The sequence below is a fragment of the Calonectris borealis genome, chromosome 22 (genome assembly GCF_964195595.1).
Source record: "Calonectris borealis chromosome 22, bCalBor7.hap1.2, whole genome shotgun sequence".
In the NCBI taxonomy this organism is placed as follows: domain Eukaryota; kingdom Metazoa; phylum Chordata; class Aves; order Procellariiformes; family Procellariidae; genus Calonectris; species Calonectris borealis.
In genome coordinates this window covers 5,116,910-5,140,236 of record NC_134333.1, presented here as the reverse complement: position 1 = coordinate 5,140,236, position 23,327 = coordinate 5,116,910, and the positions used below count along the sequence as shown (strand labels likewise).

General features: G+C 62.3%; 2 protein-coding genes across 2 annotated transcripts; both read left to right on the top strand.

Annotated features, from left to right (window-relative positions):
- The first annotated feature begins 202 nt into the window (after positions 1–202).
- Positions 203–8,387, top strand: C1QL1 (complement C1q like 1). The gene is made up of 2 exons (XM_075171846.1): positions 203–950; positions 7,437–8,387. Exons 1-2 carry the CDS (start codon positions 384–386, stop codon positions 7,614–7,616), a joined length of 747 nt encoding a protein of 248 aa, XP_075027947.1. The 5' UTR covers positions 203–383; the 3' UTR covers positions 7,617–8,387.
- Positions 8,388–9,359: 972 nt separating this feature from the next.
- Positions 9,360–22,893, top strand: KIF18B (kinesin family member 18B). Its single transcript, XM_075171179.1, has 16 exons — positions 9,360–9,403; positions 10,224–10,625; positions 13,317–13,474; positions 13,957–14,061; positions 14,336–14,446; positions 15,946–16,143; positions 16,366–16,542; positions 17,609–17,683; positions 17,798–17,910; positions 18,206–18,326; positions 18,576–18,691; positions 19,431–19,645; positions 20,384–20,927; positions 21,711–21,806; positions 22,007–22,098; positions 22,456–22,893. The coding sequence occupies exons 2-16, from the start codon at positions 10,280–10,282 to the stop codon at positions 22,569–22,571; spliced, it is 2,583 nt and encodes an 860-aa protein (XP_075027280.1). The 5' UTR covers positions 9,360–9,403; positions 10,224–10,279; the 3' UTR covers positions 22,572–22,893.
- Positions 22,894–23,327: the final 434 nt, after the last annotated feature.

Here is a 23,327-nt window from a genome sequence, read left to right as displayed (position 1 = left end):
TGGCAACAGCGGGGGGCGTGGCGGAGGGAGGCGTGTCCCCCCGCCCAGTGCGCTGCGTGGGCGTGCCTCGCTCGGGAGTGGGCGTGCCCGGGGGCGGGACTAGGCGTGGTGGTGGGCGTAGCCGGGGCGGGAGTGGGCGTGTCAGTGGGCGTGGCCTGGCTGTGTGGGCGTGGCCTGGGCGGGCACGGGGCGCACCGGAGCCAGCGGAGCGCAGCGGAGCGGAGCGGCCACCGCCGCCGCCGCCCCCGAACCCCCCCCCCGCCGCCGCCGCCCTGCTCCCCCCCACCGGCACCATTCCCACCCCCGGGCGACAACGCGCCCCGGCCGGGCGGCGGCTCAGCCTGGGCCGGAAAACTTTACTGGCGGCCGCGGCGGGGGTGGTGATGGTGCTGGTGCTGGTGGTGCTCATCCCGGTGCTGGTGAGCTCCGCCGGTACCGACGGCCGGTACGAGATGCTAGGAACCTGCCGTATGGTCTGTGAACCCTACGGCCCCGCTGCCGCCCCACCGCCGCAACCGGCCGAACGCGGCCCCCTCCCGCCGCCCTCCACCCTGGTGCAAGGTCCCCAAGGCAAACCGGGGCGACCGGGGAAACCGGGACCACCGGGACCACCGGGAGAACCGGGACCACCGGGACCGGCAGGGGCACGAGGTGAAGCGGGACGACCAGGACCCCCGGGATTACCGGGACCGGGGGCTACGGGTGCGGTGAGCGCGGCTACCTATAGCACGGTGCCACGCGTCGCCTTCTACGCCGGCCTCAAGAACCCCCACGAGGGCTACGAGGTCCTCAAGTTCGACGACGTGGTCACCAACCTGGGCAACAGCTACGACGCCGCCTCCGGCAAGTTCACCTGCGCCATCCCCGGCACCTACTTCTTCACCTACCACGTCCTCATGCGCGGCGGCGACGGCACCAGCATGTGGGCCGACCTCTGCAAGAACGGTCAGGTAAGGGCTGGCCATCCCGGCTCCCAGCCCCACCGCGGGGACGGGAGCTGTCGCTGCCCCCCATGCACCGGAAAATGGCTCTGGGTCCTTCCTCAGGGTGTCCCACCCTTTTCCTGGGGGTGATGGTGGGCTCTGGGTGCTTCCCTGGGGTGCCCTGTCCTTTTCCCTGTCTCAGAGATGCACCCCCAGGGTGCTCCATCCTTTTCCCGGGGATGATGATGGGCTCTGGGTGCGTCCCTGGGGTGCCACATCCTTCTCCCGGCTGCAGAGGTGCACCCCCGGGGTGCCCTGTCCTTCTCCCAGTGGCGATGATGGGCTCTGGGTGAACACCCAGGATGCTCCATCCTTCTCCCAGCCACAGAGGTGCACCCCTGGGGTGCCCTGTCCTTCTCCCAGTGACATGATGGGCTCTGGGTGCATCCCTGCGGTGCCCCATCCTTTTCCCAGCCTCAGGGATGCACCCCCAGGACGGCTCGTCCTTCTCCCAGCCGCAGAGATGCACCCCTGGGGTGCTCTGTCCCTCTCCCGGTGGCAATGATGGGCTCTGGGTGCATCCCCAGGATGCTCCATCCTTCTCCCAGCCGTGGAGATGCACCCCCGGGGTGCTCTGTCCTTCTCCCAGTGACATGATGGGCTCTGGGTGCACCCTTGGGGTACCCTGTCCTGCTCCCAGCTCCAGAGATGCATCCTCAGGATGCTCCGTCTTTCTCCCAGCCCTGGAGACGTGCCCCCAGGATGTTCCACCCTTCTCCCAGTAGTGATCATGGGCTCTGGGTGCACCCCCGGGGTGTCCTGTCCTGCTCCCAGCCCTGAAGATGCACCCGCAGAGTGCCCCATCCTTCTCCCAGTAGCCATGATGGGCTCCGGGTGCGTCCCCAGGGAGCCCCATCCCTGGAGATGCTCCCCGGGTGCCCTGTCCCTCTCCCAGTGCTGGGGACAGGCTCTGCCACCGTACCCGTGCTGCCCTGATGTGTCCCCAACGGTCCCCTCGGTCCTTTCCTTGGCTCCGGAGACATGCCCCGCCGTGCTTTCGGGGTGCCTTGGGGTGTCCCCGCTGTGTCCCTGGGGTGCCCTGCCCTCCCTAGCCATGCCATCGTCCCCGCTGGGACTCCCTGGGGGGGACAGGGCTCCTCCGCAGGGGACAGCATCTGCGGTGGCCTGGAGGGGGGCAGCGCCTGCCCCACTTTTGGGGGGCTGCACCCCCAGCCTGGAGCCGGCTCTGCTGCCGCTGTGTTGGGAGAGATGTCCCCATCCCCGGCTGGGCTGCGTGGGGACACCATGGCGGGGGGACACCCGAGGCTGGGTCCATCCTTGCCCCCCCACCCTGCTCCAGCATCCCCCCCTGCTCCCATCCATCTGAAAATCCTCCCTATCCCAAGATGCAGCCTCTCCATCCTCACGGTTTTCTTTCGGGTGATGCCCAAAACGCTGCCCCTTTCCCACGCTGTGTCCCCCCCCCCCAAGCCACGACTTGAGGCACAAGACGTGGCCGTGACACCCGAAATGTCACCCGAGCTCAATTCCCTTGGGTGTCACCGCAGCCGGCATCCTCACCGGGATTCATCCCACCCCGCTCCCACTTCCCATCCTTTTCTCCCGGCAGCAAGCTCCGTGGGGCAGCCCCGTCCCGAGGACGTACGACACCGAATTAACCCAAAACTGAGTTATGCACCCAAAAAAAAAGGCGGGGGAGGGGGAGAAGCGGGAGCCCTGGCACGGCCACCGCGCTTCACCCCTCGGCTCCGAAAACCTCCGAGCCGGGAGCGCAGCGGGGGCAGGAGCCGCTCCGCATTTTTTCTCCATCCAAACAGTTTAAATTTTCTTTTATTGTTTTTTTTTTTTTTTGTCTCCCCCTGTCTCCAGCCTCAAATTTTAGGGGGGTCCCGGCAACGCTTGGCACCGCCGGCTCTTTCTCCCAAGCAGTATCCGTGTAACTCTAGACTGAGCATCCCCAAAAAACCACCTCACCCCCTTTTTCCTCCCCCAAAGTATTTTTGGGGACCCCCTCAAACCTTCCCGCCTCCTCCTGCCCCCCGCCGAGCTCCGACCCCCCCTGCTCGGTGGGGGATCGATGCGCCCGGGCGCTACCAGATGAATTTCCAGAAGCTACGGAGCCCCTCGTCGAGAGGAACCGCGCTCGGTCGGGCGCGCGATGCAGCTTAATTAACCGGTTGTTAATTACTAACGAGGCATCGCTGCTCCAATATTTATAAAGAAGTGGCTCGGGAGGCGGGGGAGCGCTTTGGCGGGCTGGCACCGGCGGGAGAGTTTAAAAAAGGGACCCTAAAAATGCCCCAAATAATTAAAAAATGGAGTTAATTAGGGGTTTGTTGCCAAAAATCCCCCATTCCCAGCAATGCTGGGGGTTCCGGGGGTGCCAGGGGGGTTTCCCGGCGGATGAGGGTTGATCCCAGCATCCTTCGAGGGAATCATGATTTGGGGGGTCCCCTCTGACCCCCACTTTCCTCCAGGCGCTGCTGGTTTCGGGCGCAGCCCATCACCCCTGTGTCAGGGCTGGAGCTAATGAGAGCCAGGGGAGCCTCAGCGCTGCTCCTGGTGGTTAATTAGCATTAATTATTCTTATTTGTATTAGCCCGTAGCGGGGCGGCGGGATGGGGGGAGATGCTGGATGGACGGACAGACGGATGGGGGGATTGGGAGCCGGGCGGTTTTGGGGTCCCCATAGCGGGGTGAGGGCCATCCCAGCTGCCTCGTGTAGCCGAAGGGGCGTGCGGCCGTGCCGTGTCTTGGGGGGGGGCACAGCCCTGGGGGGGTCCCCACGGATGGGGGGTCGGTCCCCAAAGGACCCTGTCTGCGGGGACATAGGGATGGACCGGGGGGGCCTCGGGGGGCACCCGCTGCCGTGTCTGGGGGTCCAGTGTGGCAGCTGCCACCGCACCCGGGGATCCTGGGGGGGCACCCACTGTCAAGCCCAGGAGTCCTGGGGGGCACCCACTGCTGTGCGCAGGGAGTCCAAGGGGGGGCACCTGCTGCTGCGCCTGGGGGTGCTGGGAGGGCACCCGCCACCATGTCTGGGGGTCCTGGGGGGGGCACCCGCCACCATGACGAGGCGTCCTGGGGGGGGCACCCGCTGCCATGCCCGGAAGGCCTTGGGGGTGCCCGCCACTACACCTGGGGGTCCTGGGGGAGCACCCACCACCGTGCCTGGGAGGTCCTGGGGGGGGCACCCGCTGCCGTGCCTTGGAGGTCCTGGGCTGTGGTGGCCGTGGTGGCCATGGCACGTGGGGCACATGGTGTCCCCGAGGCACCGAGTGTCACCGCGAGTGGCTCAGCCTAGACTTGGGAGCACCCCGCTGCCCCCCGTCCCCCCGACAGCCCTGAGCCCTTGGGTGCAGCCGGCCACGTCGGGAACCATCCCCATCCCACAGTGTCCCCAGGGCTGGTGACACCACCCCAGCAGTGTCACTGGGGTTGGTGACAGCAGCCGCAGCAGAGCCAGCCGCCAGGGCTGGGGGCCGTGTCCCTGCCATGGTTCCCACCTCCGGGGGCTGCATCTGGCCGTGGCATGGGGAAACTGAGGCACGGAGCAGGACGAGGGGGATGAGGGGGACGAGGCCGTTGGGGGGGGGACGTGGTGGCAGCTCCCACCTCCTCTGCTACCACGGTGCCGGGAGCGGCTCAGCCCGGCCCTGGTGCTGCCATTTATCTTCCCTGGTTAGCGCGAAGGGCTGGCGGGCGCACGGTGACGAGGCGGCTCCTTAACGAGGGAAGACGGATGGCACCGGGTGGCTCTGGCTGCAGCGGGGGCGGGGGGGATGATGGCGGCAGAGCCTGGCGCCAAATGGCTCCTCCTGGTTCTCCTTCCCCTGTGCTTCTTCACCCCCTCCTCTTCCTTGGCACGACCCCAGTCGAGGCGGCATCCCCTGGAAATTGGGGTGCTGTGACTGACTCACATGATTCACCATGTCCCCCCCCGGGGATGGGGACCCTCGTGGTGGCGGGGTAGACAGAGGGTGACTTTTAACGGGGTGACAGTGTTGGTGACGGCACGAAGGATATGGCTGCATGGGTGAGAGCAAGCCCTATGGGATCACCTGCTGGGCCATCAGTAGTTTCCAGAGTTAACAGCTTCTGACCACGCCATCGCAGGCTGTTTATGGATGTGAGGAGACACTGCTGTGTTTCCCAAGGAGGAGAGGATGCCCAGGACCCCTGTCCTGGGGGCAGAGGACAGGAATCCATGGGGACACCCCTCCTTCCCCTGCCGGCTCTGGGACCCCACAGCCGCTCGGGGGTGCCTCCCTGCCCAGCACCAGCCAATTAAGAGCCCATTCTCGTGGGTTATAATTAGGAGCATCTTCTCCCCGGTGCATCGCCTTTGTATTTCACTTGGGATTTTACCTCCGGCTTGTCACTGTCACCCAGTGCTGCGCAATCTCCCTGTGAGGCGCCGGTGTAGATTTGATTACCCAAATAATTCTGCAGCAGCAGCGGGCTCCAGGCACGGAGCTTCTTCGCCAGGCGGTTACGGCACCTCCGGCTCTGCCGGCACCTCCTGGCCTTGTCCTCCAGCACCAAGGAAATATTTACTGGGGGGAGCATCCCGCCCCGCAGTGGGTTGGGATCCGGGTGAGCAGCGAGGCTTGTTTTTGAGGGATTTGAGCTCAGCCAGCACAGCCCTCGCCACACGCTCGTGGTCCCCGTGAAGCTCGTGGGATGATGTGTGGGGATGCTGCAGGTTCATCAAGTTGGTTCGGGGCTGGGCTGGGAGATGGGGTCCTGTGTCTGAGCCGTGGTCCTGCATCCAAATCCAGAGCCAGGGTCCTGTGTCTGAGCCGTGGTCCTGCATCCAAATCCAGAGCCAGGGTCCTGTGTCTGAGCCGGGGTCCTGCATCCAAATCCAGAGCCAGGGTCCTGTGTCTGAGCCGGGGTCCTGCATCCAAATCCAGAGCCAGGGTCCTGTGTCTGAGCCGTGGTCCTGCATCCAAATCCAGAGCCAGGGTCCTGTGTCTGAGCCGTGGTCCTGCATCTGAATCCAGAGCCAGGGTCCTGTGTCTGAGCCGGGGTCCTGCATCCAAATCCAGAGCCAGGGTCCTGTGTCTGAGCCGGGGTCCCACATCCAAATCCAGAGCCAGGGTCCTGTGTCTGAGCCGTGGTCCCGCATCTGAATCCAGAGCCAGGGTCCTGTGTCTGAGCCGGGGTCCTGCATCCAAATCCAGAGCCAGGGTCCTGTGTCTGAGCCGGGGTCCTGCATCCAAATCCAGAGCCAGGGTCCTGTGTCTGAGCCGTGGTCCTGCATCCAAATCCAGAGCCAGGGTCCTGTGTCTGAGCCGGGGTCCCACATCCAAATCCAGAGCCAGGGTCCTGTGTCTGAGCCGTGGTCCTGCATCTGAATCCAGAGCCAGGGTCCTGTGTCTGAGCCGGGGTCCCACATCCAAATCCAGAGCCAGGGTCCTGTGTCTGAGCCGTGGTCCTGCATCCAAATCCAGAGCCAGGGTCCTGTGTCTGAGCCGTGGTCCCGCATCTGAATCCAGAGCCAGGGTCCTGTGTCTGAGCCGTGGTCCTGCATCCAAATCCAGAGACAGGGTCCTGTGTCTGAGCCGTGGTCCTGCATCTGAATCCAGAGCCAGGGTCCTGTGTCTGAGCCGTGGTCCTGCATCTGAATCCAGAGCCAGGGTCCTGTGTCTGAGCCGTGGTCCTGCATCTGAATCCAGAGCCAGGGTCCTGTGTCTGAGCCGGGGTCCTGCATCCGAATCCAGAGCCAGGGTCCTGTGTCTGAGCCGTGGTTCTGCATCCAAATCAGGAGACAGGGCCCCGTCTCTCAGCTATGGTCCCATGTCTGAGCCGTGGTCCTGCGTCCGAATCCAGACTCGGGATCCCATGTCTGAGCCGTGGTCCTGCATCCGAACCAAGTCAGGGTCCCACATCCAAATCCAGAGGTGAGGTCCCATATCTGAGCCATGGTCCTACATCCAAACCCAGAGTTGGGGTCCCATGTCGGAGCTGGGGTCCCACATCCGAATCTGGAGATGGGGTCCTGTGTCTGAATTTGGAGCCGTGGTCCCACGTCTGTGCCATGGTCCCGCATCCAAACCCAGAGCCGTGGTCCCGTGTCTGAGCCATGGTCCCACATCCGCACCCAGAGCCGTGGTCCTGGGTTTGAGCCATGGTCCCACGTCTGTGCCATGGTCCTGCATCCAAACCCAGAGCCGTGGTCCCGTGTCTGAGCCATGGTCCCACATCCGAACCCAGAGCCGTGGTCCCACATCCAAACCCAGAGCTGTGGTCCCACATCCGAGCCGCAGACCCACGCCCGAGCTTGCTGGGTCAGGGAGAGGCTCTGGGCGATGCTCGGAGAAGCCACCTCCACCCAGGACCCGTTCACCCACAGATGGGGATCCGGGGCACCCCACACTACCCCGGAGCTGGGGGCTGGTCTCCCTGGCTGCGGGTGAGCTGGGACCCCGGGTGTCCCACGGGCTGAGCTGTCCCCTGAGCTGGGTAACGCGGGTGTCCCCTGCGCAGGTGCGGGCCAGCGCCATCGCGCAGGACGCCGACCAGAACTACGACTACGCCAGCAACAGCGTCATCCTGCACCTGGACGCGGGGGACGAGGTCTTCATCAAGCTGGACGGAGGCAAAGCCCACGGCGGCAACAACAACAAGTACAGCACCTTCTCCGGCTTCATCATCTACTCGGACTGAGCCTGGACCCACGGCATCGCCCCACGGCCCTCCAGCCCCACGGCATCCCCCTGCTGCCGTCCAGCCCCACGGCATCGCCCTGCAGACTTCCAGCCCTGCAACTTCCCCCTGCGACTGCCCAGCCCCACGGCATCCCTCTGCCGTGGTCCAGCCCCACGGCATCCCCCTGCTGCCGTCCAGCCCCACGGCATTCCCCCCACTGCTGTCCAGCCCTATAGCCTCCCCTTGCGACTGTCCAGCCCCACAGCATCCCTCTGCCGTGGCCCAGCCCCACGGCATCCCCCTGCTGCCGTCCAGCCCCACGGCATCGCCCTGCAGACTTCCAGCCCTGCAGCTTCCCCTTGCGACTGCCCAGCCCCACGGCATCCCTCTGCCGTGGCCTAGCCCCACGGCATCCCCCCACGGTGCCCCAAACCCCCTCTTTCCCATTAGCTCACCCCACGGCTGCTAATTCGGGGCTGGGGGGGGGGCTGCAGGGGGCTGGGAGCCCCCCCCTGCACTGCCCCACTGCACCCCCATCCCCTGGCTGCGCGCCCCGCTTGGCCCCACGGCGCCCCGCTCCCCGCTGCCTCTCCACACCCGGGGCGATGCCGGGGGCCGGGGGGTCCCCACCGGCGTGTATATATGTACAGGATGCGCAGATGTCGATACGGGTGCCCCCACCCCCGTCCCCGGCCGGCCCCGTGCTGGGGGGCTGCGCGGGGGGGGCGGGGAGCCGCCCTTGCTGCCCGACCCCGGGGCGACTCCATGGTAAAGCAGAGCTGTGACCTCTCCCCGTCTGCTGTCTGTGTCCCCGCGTGGGGCAGAGCCGGTGACCCCCACCCCGGGGACGGGGTCCTCCTGTCACCCCCCTCCCCCCCCCCAAACCTGATCCTGCTTGGCTTCCCGAATCGGCCCAGCCGGGGGGGACCGGGAGGGGCTCCCCTGTCCCCAGGCACTGGTGTCCCCTCTGCTACCTCCAATGGGGTGCCACCACTGCCATGGCCCTGTCCCCAGAGCCCAGGTGTCCCCACTGGGGGGTGTCCCCTCAGGGACACGGCGTCCCCACTGCAAGGGGAGGGGACACGGTCAGGCCACGCAGAGCCATGGGGACCCTCCAGCACGCTCACCCGTCACCGCTGCCTCGGCGCTGGCAGGACGTGGCCCAATTAGAGGTGACAGCGGGTGCCTGGGGCCACCGGCCGCCTCCTGAGCGGCTGTGGCGGGGTCAGGAGCTGTTGGGGACGCAAGGGTGGCCCTGGGGACAGGGCACGGGGGGGTGTGTATGTGTCCCCCCAGGCCCCGGCAGGTCCCTGGTTCTCATTTCTCATCACTAATTAAAGGGGACGAGGCAGTAGCCGGGCAGCGCGGGCTCGTTAGGGCCGGGGCTGTCAGCTCCAAGCTGTGAGGAGAAGGCCGCCATTAAGGCCTGGCGCAGCTGCAGCCACCCGCCCCAGCTGGCACCGGGGGGGAACCCCGGGCCCCTCAGCCCCCCCCGGGCCCTTCAGCCCCCCCCGGGCCCTTGGCTGGGCTCTCTCCGTTAGACAGCGCTTGGGCCGCCGGTTCTTCCGCCCTCAGGGGGCCGCCCCGGCCCGCTGGCCACGGCAGGGATGGGGATGGGGCAGGGGGGAAAGATGGCGGCCAGCCCGGGGCACGGCGGGACTACAACTGCCGTGGGGCAGCGCGCGTGGCGGGTGGGGCGCGTGGCGCGGGGGAGCCAATGGGAGAGGAAGGCGGGGCAAGCGACCAATCAGGAAGGAGGGCGGGGCCTGCCGGAACGTTTGAAAGCGGAGCGGCGGAAGTGGCGGGTGAGTGGCGTTGGGGGCGTTGGGGGCAAGGAAAGGAGGATATAGGGGCCGATATATGGGCCCGGGGTGGGGGTACAGGGGCCCGGAGGGGTAGATAGGGTTGGGGAGTATCTATAGGGGCTGGGGGAGTGGTCTAGTGTTCGGGAGGAGGCGGTGTGGGGGTCCGGGGGCTGTAGGAAGGGGTCTGGGCGGGGCGGAACAGGGGCCCGGAGGGGGCTATAGAGGCCTGAAGGGGGGGGTATGGCTGGGGGGTATGGCTATAGGGGCCTGAAGGGGGGGTATGGCTGGGGGGTATGGCTATAGGGGCCTGAAGGGGGGATATGGCTGGGGGGGGGCTATAGGGGCCTGAAGGGGGAGGTATGGTGGGGAGAGGGGGGCCCTATAGGGGCTTGCAGGGTGGGTATGGCTGGGGGGGGCTATAGGGGCCTGCAGGGTGGGTATGGCTGGGGGGAGGCTATAGGGGGCTGAAGGGGGGAGGTGGGGGCCTGAGGGGGGCTATAGGGGCCTGGGGGTGTGTGTCAGACTGTAAAGAGGGCTGTGGGGGCCTGAAGTGGGGAGGGGGGCCAGGTCTGTGGGAGGGGGCTATGGGGGCCTGAAGGTGGTGTAGGGCCGTAAGAGGGGCTATAGGGGCCCAAAGGGGGGTGTAGGGTCGTTGGGGAGGCTTGGGGGGGGTTATAAGGGAGTCTATAGGGGCACCAGCAGGGGTTAGGACAGGGAAGGGGATGGAAGCAGGGCTGAAGTGGGGGTGCAAGGCCTTGCCCAGCCTCCAGCTCCCCCTCCACCGCTTCACCCCCCGGCTGACCCATTCCCCCCCCCTCAGAGTGCGTGAGGTCCCCGGGACGTTCAAGCCCAGAGCCGTGTCCTCCAGCCAGCACCATGCCCCCACCCCAGCTCCCCACCGTCCCCATGGCGCTGGGCCCCCCGCCTGAGGAGGGCACCGTGGCCGTCATGGTGCGCGTGCGGCCCCCCGCCCCCTGCGAGCGAGAGCGGGCCGCGCACCCTGTCCTGCACGTCGTCGACCAGCACATCCTCGTCTTCGACCCCGAGGAGCCCGGCGGTCCCCCCGGCAGCGTGCTGCCCGCCCGCGGGCCCAAGCACCAGGGCAAGGACCTGAAGTTCGTCTTCGACCGGGTTTTTGGGGAGGGAGCCACGCAGGAGGAGGTGTTCCAGCACACCACCCATGAGGTGTTGGACAGCGTCCTCAATGGCTACAACTGCTCCGGTAAGACCTGGCGAGCGCCTTTGAACCATGCAGGAGCTCTTGCCCCATCCGTTCCTGGGTTGGGTGGGCTCAACGGAGTCGTGGATTTATTTTGGAAGCCCCCAAGCAGTTGGGGAGAGTGGGGACTCAACAGCAACACAAGAACAAATAGCCTTAAACTTGTTGGTGGCTGGGGTGATCACGAGTGTGGTCAGGACGGGGACATTCCATGGAACTGTCCTCTGATCTAGGCAGGTAAACGAGGGGAAGTGAAACATGAAGTGCTCTTACAGAATCACAGAATGGTTTGGGTTGGAAGGGACCTTGAAAGATCATCCAGTCCAACCCCCTGCCATTGGCAGGGACAGATCAACCAGATCAGGTTGCTCAGAGCCCCGTCCAACCTGACCTTAAATCTCTCCAGGAATGGGGCATCTGCCACCTCTCTCGGCAACTTGTTCCAGTGTCTCACCACCCTCACTGTAAAATATTTCTTCCTTATGTCCAATCTAAACCTGCCCTTTGTCAGTTAAAAACCGTTAAAAACCTTTTTACCGGCCTTGGTCAAAAGTTTCCATCTTTCTTGTAAGCCCCCTTTAATATTGAACAGCCGCAATGAGGTCTCCTTGCAGCCTTCTCTTCTCCAGGCTGAAGAACCCCAACTCCCTCAGCCTTTCTCCATAGCAGAGCTGTTCCAGCCCTTGGATCTTTTTCTGGACCTGCTCTGACAGGTCCATATCTGTCTTGTACTGGGGTCCCCAGAGCTGGACCAGGTGGGGTCTCATCCTCTCTCTTGTGGGAGAGGGTTTGTGGAGCAGGCGGGGAAAGACCTGTCCGGGCTGGAAGATCAGAGGAGCAAGAACAGTGTGAAGTTTAACAAGATGATTACAAAGTCCTGTACCTGGGATGGAACAACCCAGGAGCCCAGTACAGGCTGGGATCTGTGTGGGAGCAGCCTCGCTGGGAGGGACCTGGGGGTCCTGGTGGACAACGACCTGAATGGGAGTCAGCAGTGTGCCGCGGCGGCAGCGAAGGCAGGTTGGATCTGGGGCTGCATCCACAGGGGCTTTTCTAACTCGGATAGAGACGTGGTCCTCCCACCCAGTGCTGCATCCAGCTCTGGTCCCCACAAGTCAAGAAGGATGTGGGCAGAGTTTCCGCAGGAGGGCCACAGAGGTGATCCGAGGGCTGGAGAACCTGCCCTAGGAGGAGAGGCTGAAGGAGTTGGGTCTCTTCTCCCTGGAGAAGACTCGGGGGGGAACCTCATCAGTTTTTGAATACTTAAAGGGCAGGTACAGAGAGGATGGAGGCTCTCTTGTCACACGGAGAAGACAAGGGGCAACAGATACATGTTGCACTGGGAGAGGTTTCATCTCAAAATAAGAAAGACATTTTTTACGATGAGAACATTCCCTGGAACAACCTCCCTGGGGACATGGCGGAGTCCCCACGGCTGGAGGTGTTCAGGACACCTCTGGACAGGGTGCGAGATAATCTCATCCGGGCTCCCTTTCCCGCAAAAGCTTGGACCAGATGATCTCTCCAGGTCTCTCCCAGCCTGGGCTGTTCTGTGGTTCTGCCGTAACGGGGGCCGCAACGGTGCTCGGCGCTTTAGGAGACGTGATGTAGGGGATGGAGGTGGGAGTTGGGGTAGAAAATGAGGCTGGGCAGGCGCTTTCCAGGCATTTCGAGGGATGGGGATCACTTGTTCTCCACTATCCTGGGGCAGGAAGGATGGGAAGAAATCAGGTGGAGCCATGGCACAAAGAGCACCTTGGTTTCACCATCCCTTCGTAGCCCGAATTGCTGTGACGGGCAGAGCTTCGGGAGGATGCTGAGTTTCGGAGCGGGATCTGGGGTGAAGCAAACATGTCTTGGGGTGCTTTGGGGGCTGCTGTGCCCCTCGCGAGCATCTCCCAGGCTGGCAGCACCATAAAGCCGGGTCTGGAAAGCTCCTCGCCCAACGCCGCAGACCCTCGTGCCGTTCGCAGGCTGTCAGCAGACGAGCGGCTTAACGAGCACATCACTTCTGCGAGGCAGGCACTGAGCAGGAGACGACCGCTCTCCTGTCTAATCATGCGCCGGGCCGGGCACTGGGACCGGAGGATGCTATTCCTGGCTCTCCGGCATGCTCTGCGAGCCGCTGAAGGCTGCCTCTGTCACTGTGCCCACCTGGCAGGCACGTCTCGTGTCTCTATCTGCATAAAATAACTCCAGGATCCTCAAATGAGAGAGTTGTGAAGCACCGAGTGCTGCTAATGGGGAGAAGGGCTGAGGCTCTCTAGATGAGCGTGTTCTGCTCTGAAGGTGATGCTTCAAAGAGGGTGTTGAAGGATGGGGGGGGGGAAATGAGATGAATTACAAGGTCTGGAAGACGAAACACCTTCTGGTAAGAGACAGGGGAATGGGGCTGCTCGGCTTGTTAAAAGGAAGGTTCAGGGGTGACTTGAGCATCTAAGCAGGTGATGGTTTGGGGACTCGTTCTGTCTGTCTGCTAAATTAGAGAGGCTGAAACGAGGAAAAAAAAATTGCACTAAAGGATAGTACAGCCAGCACGGAGGGTAATTAGCGTTGCCTCGTCTCCGCAAAGCCTGCGAGCACTCCCCGTGGCAGGGGTTGCTGCGAGAAGCTCTCCTGTCCGGTGAGGAGCGGATGTTACACCGCTCTCATTAATTCGTGATCGTTTCAACCATCCACCCTTTCTTCTCCCAGTATTTGCCTACGGCGCTACGGGAGCAGGAAAAACCTACACCATGCTGGGCTCGGAGAAAAGCCCCGGCATCATGTACCTCACCATGGTGGAGCTGTACAAGAGGATTGAGGCCAGAAAGGAGGAGAAGAGCTGCGAGGTCCTAGTCTCCTACCAGGAGGTAAGCTGCGGCCGAGCCGTGTCCCCTCCTGCCTCCGGGTCACCGTCGCTCAGATTTGGGGTGGATCCGGACCCTGTAGTGCCACGCTCGGGGTACCCGCTGCGCTGCCAGCTATGCCCGCTCTCCCCAGGGCAGCCCTAGAGCTGGAAGCAGGCTCACCCACCCAGTTTGGTGAACTGGTGCTGCTGGTTTCTCCCATCTGGAGTTGGGGAATTTTTCCTTCCTTGCCGTGGTCCACATAGCAATGAGGGCTTCCTGGCTGAAAGGGCTTTAGAGAAGCGGTGGCGCAGTGATTTGCCAGTAAAGCCCTCCCGAGCTGTGCTCTGCATTTAGAGCACCGTCAGCTGCTCTCGGTGTAACGAGGTCCCGGAGGTGCTGTGGGGGGGCCACCAGGTTGTGCGTGACCCTGGGGTACAAAGCTCCTCTCCCTGCTCGCCGCCGGCGAACCAAACCTCAGCCTTACATCGAGTTCCCTGCTTCAGGTGTACAACGAACAGATTCATGACTTGCTGGAGCCCAAGGGCCCTCTGGCCATCCGGGAGGATCCCGAGAAAGGAGTCGTGGTTCAGGGTCTCTCCTTTCACCAGGTGGGTATAAAAATGGGCACAAGGTCTGGGCAGCGCTGCGCCTATACCAGTTCTGAAAGCGGATGCCTGTCCTGGGGACACGGGTGCCTGTGAAGACACGGGAGTGCTGTCTGCGGGGCTCCTGGCTGGCAGCAAACGTGACCCCGAGCTGAAACGAGCCCCACAAAGCTGCGGGATCTCTCAGCCTGAGCTGCCGTGGCTGCTTGGTTTTGGGTTGTCTCGGTGCCCGCGTATGGGGCGCGCTGATACCTCCCCTCTGCCTGTTCTCTTCCAGCCCGCGTCGGCAGAGCAGCTTCTGGAGATGTTGGCCAACGGCAACAAAAACCGTACGCAGCATCCCACTGATGCCAACGCCACCTCCTCCCGCTCGCACGCCGTCTTCCAGGTGAGGGCTGGTGGTTGCGGTATCGCTCGGGATCTGGGCTGAAAAGGGGGCTAAGGGGCAAGCCCGTGCCAGGACCAGCATCACGGGGTTCCTGCCGCTGCTCCTGGTGTGCCACGGGGAAAATCAGAGTGGTCGTGGCCCCGAAAAGAGAGGTACAGGGCTGGGAAGGCCACTAGCCTGTGCTGCAGCAGGGCAGTGCGTACTGGTCATGCTGGTGGCCGTGTCTCCTGGACAGCCCTGTACTCCCAGCTTGGTGTTACGTCTCCCAAGGGCTGAAATTTCACTTTGTGCTTTTGACTCTTGTCAACTTAGCGTGTGGGAGCCATACCTAAAACCTGACCCTGAGCAAAGGGGGCCGATCGTCGCTGCCTTCTGCTGGTGCCTCCCTGCCGTGGGCAGGCTGTCTCCTCCATCGTGTTCCCCTTGGCACTGAGCCGGGAATTACGCTCCCCCGGGGGTCTGTAAATTTGCCTCCCCTGGTTTCTCAGTGCTCTCCTACGCAAACCTGCCAGTTGATTTCAATTCCAGCCAGGCCCTTCCCCGAATTAGCAGGGCCGTCACGGCTGCGTGGGGAGACGGAGGGCTCTGACTGCAATTTCAGTCTGAACCTGGTGCCTTGCCCATTACTGCTTGCAGGGGAGAAGTCCAGGTGTCTGGATGCTTTCCCAGCCGGCTTCCCAGCTGGGCTTGTCGGTGGGTGCTGGATTCCTGCCTGCCGCAAATCCATTAGCTGTGCTGGAAATCTGCCCTTCCCGCTGCTGGCTCTGTCTCCCGGCAGGCAAACCGTGGTCTGGTGAGGATGCAGGACCAGTTGCCGGCCTCCAGCATCTCCGTGGCACCTCCAGTCTGTGCAGGAGTTGCTCCTGGGGGGCTGAGAGTGTTACAGGGCGGTGGGGGAAGGGTTTGCTTCTCCTGGGAGATCTTTAGGGATGCAGAAGGGGAAGTTACGGAGCGATGCTGCCAGGTGAGTCTTGGTGGCTGTGTCCCTCCTTGCCCGCACCAGCCGGGAACGGGGCTCGGCACCGACAGCGCTGGCTGGATGCCTCCCTGGAGGCACTGTGAGATTGTGTCTGGGGGCTTTGCAGCCCCCGTTGGCGTCCGAGTTTGCTGGCAAAATCCACAGTCGGAGTCGGGGCTGGGGCTGCCGCCGTGCATGAGCGCTTCCCGGGTCGCCCCGGGGCTCTGGGTTGGCGTGTTGCCCTTTGGGGACCCGACCAGCTGTACCCTGCTCGCTCACCAAGCACAGGAGATGCTGATTATTTTCCGTAGCTCTGTCGCTTCTTGCGAGAACCCTTCGGTGGCTTTGCTACTTGTCATCGCCGAGTTTTTGGCTTGTCTTCTCAGCGTGTCGGGCTCCTCTTTTCCCCCTGCTCGATCTCACGGCCTGTGTGATCCTCTTCGCCATCCTTCCGTAAACATTGAAACTGGTGATGCTGGCTCCAACCAGCAACCCTGTGTGCCTTGCTGAGCTGCGGCCTCACCGATCTCTGTCCTTGCAGATCTACGTGAAGCAGCAGGACCGCGTTGGCGGCCTCACTCGGGATCTGCAAGTGGCCAAGATGAGCTTGATCGACCTGGCAGGCTCGGAGCGAGCTTCAGTCACCAACACCAAAGGAGAGCGGCTCCGGGAGGGTGCCAACATCAACCGCTCGCTGCTGGCCCTCATCAACGTCATCAACGCGCTGGCTGATGCAAAGGTAACGCTGTTCGTGTGGCGCCGCCGGGCTCTGGCTCTCCGGAGCGGGTGAACGTGAGGGGTGTCCTCAAGTGATGGTCTGGCCGGTGCAGTGAGGACGGCAGCCTAGGCTGGGCTCTGCGAGGCGCCGTGGGATGAGCGTGGCCGTCCCCTTGCGACACAGGATTCGGAGCTGAGCGCCCAAGGGCCAAAAGCTGAGCAAATCCTTGATCTCTCGGTACAGAGCAAGAAAAGCCACATCCCATACCGGGACAGCAAGCTCACGCGTTTGCTGAAGGACTCCATTGGCGGCAACTGCCGCACCATCATGATCGCTGCTGTGAGTCCCTCCACGCTGGCCTACGAGGACACCTACAACACGCTCAAGTACGCCAACCGGGCCAAGGAGATCAAGCTGTCGGTGAGGACCTCGCGTTGCGGTGGTGATCTGCTGGGTGTTTGGGAGCTGCTGGGGATGGGTGGGAAGGAGCCTGGTGCGTGGTGGGGTAGATTAGTGGGTGCCTCCCTTTTCCAGCTCTGGGAGTGCCGCTCTGGGCAGAAAGCAGCTGATGAAGCCGCAGGTGCTGCGTGCCTGGTCTGGAAAGCTGCTCAGAGGAAAAGGACCTGGGGGTGCTGGTCGACAGCCGGCTGAACATGAGCCGGCAGTGTGCCCAGGTGGCCAAGAAGGCCAACGGCGTCCTGGCCTGTATCACAAGTCGTGTGGCCAGCAGGAGTAGGGAGGTGATCGTGCCCCTGTACTGGGCACTGGTGAGGCCGCACCTCGAATCCTGTGTTCAGTTTTGGGCCCCTCACGACAAGAAGGACATGGAGGTGCTGGAGCGTGTCCAGAGGAGGGCAACGAAGCTGGTGAAGGGCCTGGAGCACAAGTCTGATGGGGAGTGGCTGAGGGAACTGGGGGTGTTCAGCCTGGAGAAGAGGAGGCTGAGGGGAGACCTCATCGCTCTACAACTCCCTGACAGGAGGTTGTAGCGAGGTGGGGGTCGGTCTCTTCTCCCAAGTAACAGCGATAGGACGAGAGGAAATGGCCTCAAGTTGCGCCAGGGGAGGTTTAGATTGGACATCAGGAGAAATTTCTTTACTGAAAGAGTGGTCAGGCCTTGGACCAGGCTGCCCAGGGCAGTGGTGGAGTCACCATCCCTGGAGGTATTTAAAAGCCGTGTAGATGAGGCGCTTAGGGACATGGTGTAGTGGGCATGGGGGTGTTGGGTAGACGGTTGGACTCGATGATCTTAGAGGTCTTTTCCAACCTTAATGATTCTATGATTCTATGATTTTGCTAAAGCTGCTCAGCCCAGGGCCCAGAAGGGCTCGCGACTGGGACAGCGGGTCCCTGAGCACAGATCATGTCCGCTGCAGCCACCCTGGGGCCAGGAGGAGGCTGAGGAGCTGTGCTGCTCCAGTGTCGGGAGAGAGGTACGTGCTGCCCCAGTGCTTCTTTAACGTCTCCCTCATCTCTGTCTCTGCAGCTGAAGAGCAACGTGCTCACCTTCGACTGCCACGTTAGTAAATACGCCGTGATCTGTGAGCAGCTGAAAGCGGAGGTGAGATGCTGGCGAGGAGGGTTCTGTCTTTAGCTGTGGTTTGCTTGAGACGCGGATCTCTGAGCTCCTGGGGGTCGTGAAACCGTCTGAGCAACAGATGATCCTTCCTCGCAGGTGGCAGATCTGCGGGCGAAGCTTCGTGCCTATGAGGACGGTGCCCGGCAGGCGGAGAACCAGGCGCCGGCACCGCTGGCTCCCCTCAGCTCGAGCCCAGTGGGGCTGCCCAGGTGAGGCTGGTGGGGAGGAGGGATAGAGCTTGGTGGGACCTCCTGGTGTCCATGTCAAGGAGCCGGCAGGGTTTTAGTGCTGTTCGGAGCCTAGGTGTCCGTCAGAAAGCAGATGAGCTTCTCTGCTGGTGTGTACCATCATCTCGACTGTGGTTGGGTGTAGTCCTGACGGACCGCAGCACGCAAGCACCAAGGGAAGCTGGGTTGCAAATCCATCCCAAAACTTCTTACGCAAAATGATGGCTTCACCAGAGGATCTTCTCTGGCTCAGTGGCTTCTTCTCTGGCTTCTGTAGGTTGGAGGAAGCTGTCCTGAAGACGGGCTTGGCCCTGGATGATCAGAGGGAGAGTGATGGAGAGCAGCAGGAGCTGGAAGCTGGATGGCCTGTTCAGCTACAGCTGGAATCGGAGGAGAAGGTGAGAGAAGGGCAGCGCGGGAGGGCTTGGCATGACGAGCAAGAGGCTCGGGGGGCTCAAATGCTCTTTTGGGGTACACTGGGCATGCTGGGGGAGGGCAGGAGCTCAGCCAGTCTGTGGGGTCCTGGCTCAGCATGTGCTGGGCTGTGGATTGTAGCGCAACCCTTAACTTCCCAGCTAACAGGGACTTTGGGGACCAAACTCAGTTCAAATATGGGCTAATCCTGGGCTTTTGGGTGATTGCTCCAGGCTCCAGAGGAAATGCCTCCCAGCAGCCCCAGTGCAACCCACCAGACAGATGTCCAGCTGGAACCGAAGAAACCGAGCCACCTTCTACAGGGCTTGTCCAGCAGCCAGAGAGAGACGTGAGTGTCCTCGTGCTGTCCCCATGTGCCAGTTCCTCTTGTTTGCCTATGGAGGACGGGTTGTCCAGCCTCCTGTGTTGCCTGTAGCCATCCTAGGGATGGTCTAGATGGACGTGGGACCAGGTCTTTGCTTGTAGATGACTGCCTGTCCTGTAAAATAAGGGATTTGGCTCCTGGGAATCTAATCCCATGGTATAATCTCTCCTGGAAATGCCAGCAATGAAGGTTTCCAGGCACAGCAACCGTGTGAGCCTTAAGTGCGTGGTGTTAGTCCTGAAATTACCTCCGCAGAGTCTTTCCTCCTGCCTCGGCTCCCCCAGGTCCTGCCCTGGCAGGGCTCCCATGGCACCATCTGCTGATGTCTCTGCCCCAAGCATTTTGGCAGAATGAACCTCTTTAGAAAGGTCTCCTGAGGGAGGCTGGCCTTGACGTGTGCCTGGATCTCTGTCTCTAGCCGAGCTAACGAGTGTCTGAGGCCTGGCAAAAAATCTGTGGATGCCGTTTGGTCCCTTGTAACCAACAGGTGAACACACAACTCACAGCTCAGGTTCTCCAGTAAGAGATTTACAGCTTGGGTATCTCACAGCTTCAAAGTTTGCCTCTCTTCCCCCAAAACTCTGCTAACAGGCTCTGTCCCACCCGAGGAGGTGTCTCAGAGGTGGTGCTGAGCCTCTGGTACTGGTGACACTGGCTCAAGCTCACCTGCTAACTGGTTTTTGGGTCTGTCTCTCTGTCCCAGGCTCGTAGCCGCTATCCTGAGCGTTGCCCGAAAGCAGTATTCCCTCCTGAAGGCTGCCAACCTCCTAACTCCTGACATGGTCTCTGAATTTGAGGAACTGGAGCGCCTGGTCCGTCAGGAGGCTGGTGTAAGCCTGGAGCAATCCACGTCTCCGAACAGACCCGCAGAGGTCAGCGGGGCCACCCCAGCCCAGCGGATGCAGCAGGGCTGTGACGGTGAGGGTTTGGATTTCGATTTGGGGTAGTCGGTGCTGTCCCCTCTCCTCTGTCTCGGCGTGCACTGGAGGAGCCGATGGGAGGCGGGGGCAGCTCCCAGCCGTGGGCACAGGGCAGAGAGCTGAGTTTCTCCTGACGCGGTGGCCAGCGGGGCACGCCGAGAGCGGCTCCAGCCTCGCTTTGTGGAGCGATTCAGGCTAGCCAGCATCTCTGGCAGCCTGGGGCACGGCAGGAGCCGTGAGCAGCCCCTGCCTCCGGGGAGCTCAGCATGTGTGTGCAAGTCAGCTTAAACGTGAGTGATATTTCTGCTCCAGGAGACCAAAGCAGCAGTTCTGATCCTAATTTTTTCTTGTCTTGTTTACTCCTCCACGGTACGTTTGCTCAAATCAGCCTGGCTGTAGCCTCCCAGCGTCTGAGCAAGGCTGAGCTCTTCCTCCTCATCCTCAGTACCAACACACAAACCCAAGAGCGAAGCTGTGGGCTCTGCAGACCCCGTTTTGCGGGGACAGACCGGGCGTTGCCACAGGGCGCTTGCTTTAAGACCAATCTGGTGCCTTTAGGCTGGCAAGGCGCAGGATTATTTGTGCTGGCTCTTTTCTTCTGGGTTTAACACAGTTTGATGGAAACACCCGCTGGCAAACGGCTGCTGTAGGGGGGCAGAAGGGGGTACCCCAGGGTTTGGGGGTGCCTGGGAACTGCAGACAGGGAGGTGACTCTGTTTCTTCTCTGCTCCTTTAGCAGAGGCGTCTGTCGCTGAGCCCAGTGCCCCTGTGACGAGCGCTGCCCCGCAATGCCCGCAGCAGCTCGCTGCGCTCTCTAGTCCCACGCCGGTGGCTCCCAGCCCGATTAAGAAGAGGAGGAGGTCTGAGATGAACAGCGCTTCCCAATTGGGAACTCCCCGCAGCCTCAAAATGCGGATGAAACGCCAGCGGAGAGGTGGGAAAGAAGCAGAGACTCCCAGGGCGATTGAGAGCGTAGGCAACCCCTGTCTCAAAGCAGCAGCCCAGGCACCCCCTGTCTCCCCGGTGCCGTCGTGTTGCACCCCCAAGATCTGCCCGCTGACGGTCACCAAAAGCCGCATGCCCCTGGCGATGTCGGCTGCCCAAAACCGCTACCCCCTGCCTGCCCTGCCCGTCCACGACCTGAATGTGACGTTCGAGATCTGCGAGGACAGCGGTTCACCCGGCGCGGCCAATCCAGCTGCCTTCAGCCTGCCTGAATTCCCTGTCTGGGAGAACGTCCAGAGCCGCCTCAACGAGCAGGACAGCCCCTTCGTGCCCAAGTAAGTGCTGCCCTGGCTGGGTTACCCATGTTTTTGGGGATCCCTCCTCCATGGTCTTGCTGTCTGGGTGAATCCTTTCTGGATCACTGCAGCTCTGCTAAGAGGGGAGGCTGGGCAGAAGACGCTCGGCCTGCGGACGGGCAGCCAGCGGGCCGAGCTCGTGTGCTAATCGCTTGCAAAGATATAAAAAGCGTTCCAAGAAAATCTATTTCTCCTTCTCCTTTTCCCTTTGGACATGGAGGAGCATCCCCCAGACGGCTTCTGGAGCCTCAAGAGCTGGTTGGGAAGCAGCGGGGGCATCGCCTCTCCTCCCAGAGGGGTTGGAGCGAGGGTCAGGACGGCGCAGTGTGGGCTTTTTCATTTTGTTTTTGTTTTCTTTTTTTATTATTGCTGGTGCTTCAAAGAGGCTCTGGCTTTTACAGAGCTGCGTGAATTTGTGTGACCGTCCAAAACCAGAGATCGCCATGGCCCTGGTAATGCAGGACACCCTTAGGTCTCCCTATCTCGTCCTATACCTCTAGGAAATAGTTCCTATAGAGGGTAACTGGGGAAACTGAGGTACAGGGGAATGGGAGCAGCACTACCCGGATGGCTGCCACCTCCTGCGCGGCTCTCCTGAGGATCCATCCCCGTTTGAATCATTTTCCCCTACAAAACGGGGCAGGTTTCCTGTGACTTCTGTTCCCTGCAGGCGGATGGCGTTGGCCCGGTTGCCTCCCAGCCTCGTGAGAGCGGGCGGTCAGGATCTGACCCTGGCACTAACCCTCTTTTCCTTGGCTGCAGGGCCCGCGTCCCCGTGTTTGCCGTGAGGGGTTCCTCCATCCCCAAGCCTTCCTCCGTCTCCAAAGCATCTGCGCCGAAGCGGAGGCGAGTGGAGAGGTGAGAGCTGCCGGCGCCCCGTGCCCCAGAGCGCTCCGTGCAGGCAGCAAGGGCTGGCAGCTCCTGCCTGCGCTCCCCTCTGGGGCGCGAGCCCCCATCCCCGCCTGCGTCGGCTCCACCTCGCCTGTGACACCTGGGGATGATGGGGATCCTCCGCCCTGAGCCTTGGGGGTTTAAAATGACCCCTCTCTCTTTCACAGCACCGCTTTCCCCTCCCTGGGTGAGCTCCAGAGCCGCATCGCCCAGCTCCCGAGCAGCAGGAAGAGACCTGCGCAGCCCTCCCGCATCCCAGGTGAGCCCTGCACCCCTCCGCACCCGCCCAGGCGCCCGGGGAACCCCTCTCCCCGCAGCACGGTGAGCTGCGGGGAGTGATCCCTGCCTCGGGGCAGGCAGCAAACTGCTGCTGTACCCATTCCAGTTCAAGGGGGGTAAAATACCTGGGATCAGGACGTTTGGTGCTGGTGGAAGATGCTGTTTGGGGTTTGCTGCTTCCTGGCTGCGGCCACAGCCTCGGGGAAGAGCGGTGGGCGCTTGGAGAGGGGTAGAAAGGAGGAGGGAGCTGGCAGCGCCTGGATCTCCGTCAGGAGCGGACCTGGGTTTGCTGATTTTTACCCAGGAGCTGCCTCATCTGCTTCTCTTCTCTTTCCAGAACATCCTTCGGGCGCTCGCGCCTGGAAGGGCAGCAAGAGGAGAACCAAAGAGCTCGCGGCGCTCGGCAGTGCCCCCCCTGCTCCCACCCCCCAGCCAATGAAGCTCTTATGCTGATGGCTCCAGGATCCCTCCCAACATCCAAACCCAGGTGCTAAACTTCTTCATTTCTCTGGAAGCCCTATCCCATCCTTCCTGCAGGATCCCCTCAAGCCCTTCTTCTACCCCAAAAGTCACCCCCAGCCCCCATTGCGCCCCCCCCATTGCGTGTAACCCCCCCCCCCTTGGCGCAGCTCTGTGTATTTTTGCAGCAGATGGATTATTGCTGTTCCCTCTCAGCCCCTCTCTAATCCGCGCCGGGGTGTCGAATGCTAACAGATGGGTGATGCTAAGAAATAACACGCGCTTTTAATAAATCCTTTCGTTTCAAACCAGAGGGACGAGGGGAGACGTGCGGCTGTTTCTTCTCGCCTCCCCCTCGCGCGGGGAGCCGGGGTTGGGTAGCGGCTCCCGTCTGAGCGGGCCTGGAAAAGGCCCTTGCTCCTGGGGGTGGGCTCCATCGTGGCTTCCCCTCTTCACCCCACGTCTCCCATCATCGTGGGGGTCCCTTGGGTGCCTTCTGACCCCTTTGGTGTGCCTGGGGGGGGTCTGGGCCGCCTGCTCCGTGTCCGAGGGTGCAGGCAAGGGGTGGTGGAGGCTGCTGCTGCTTCGCTTAGAGATGGGGGAGGGCATTTCTGCGCTGCTTCCCCCTGCTAAGACCCTGTCACTGTCACCCCTGTCTCCTTGTCATCCCCCTCCAGCTGCCTGTGAACCCCCAGTCCTGCGCCAGAGAGCTCTGAGCACCCCTACCTGGGGACTGTGACTGTCCCCTAG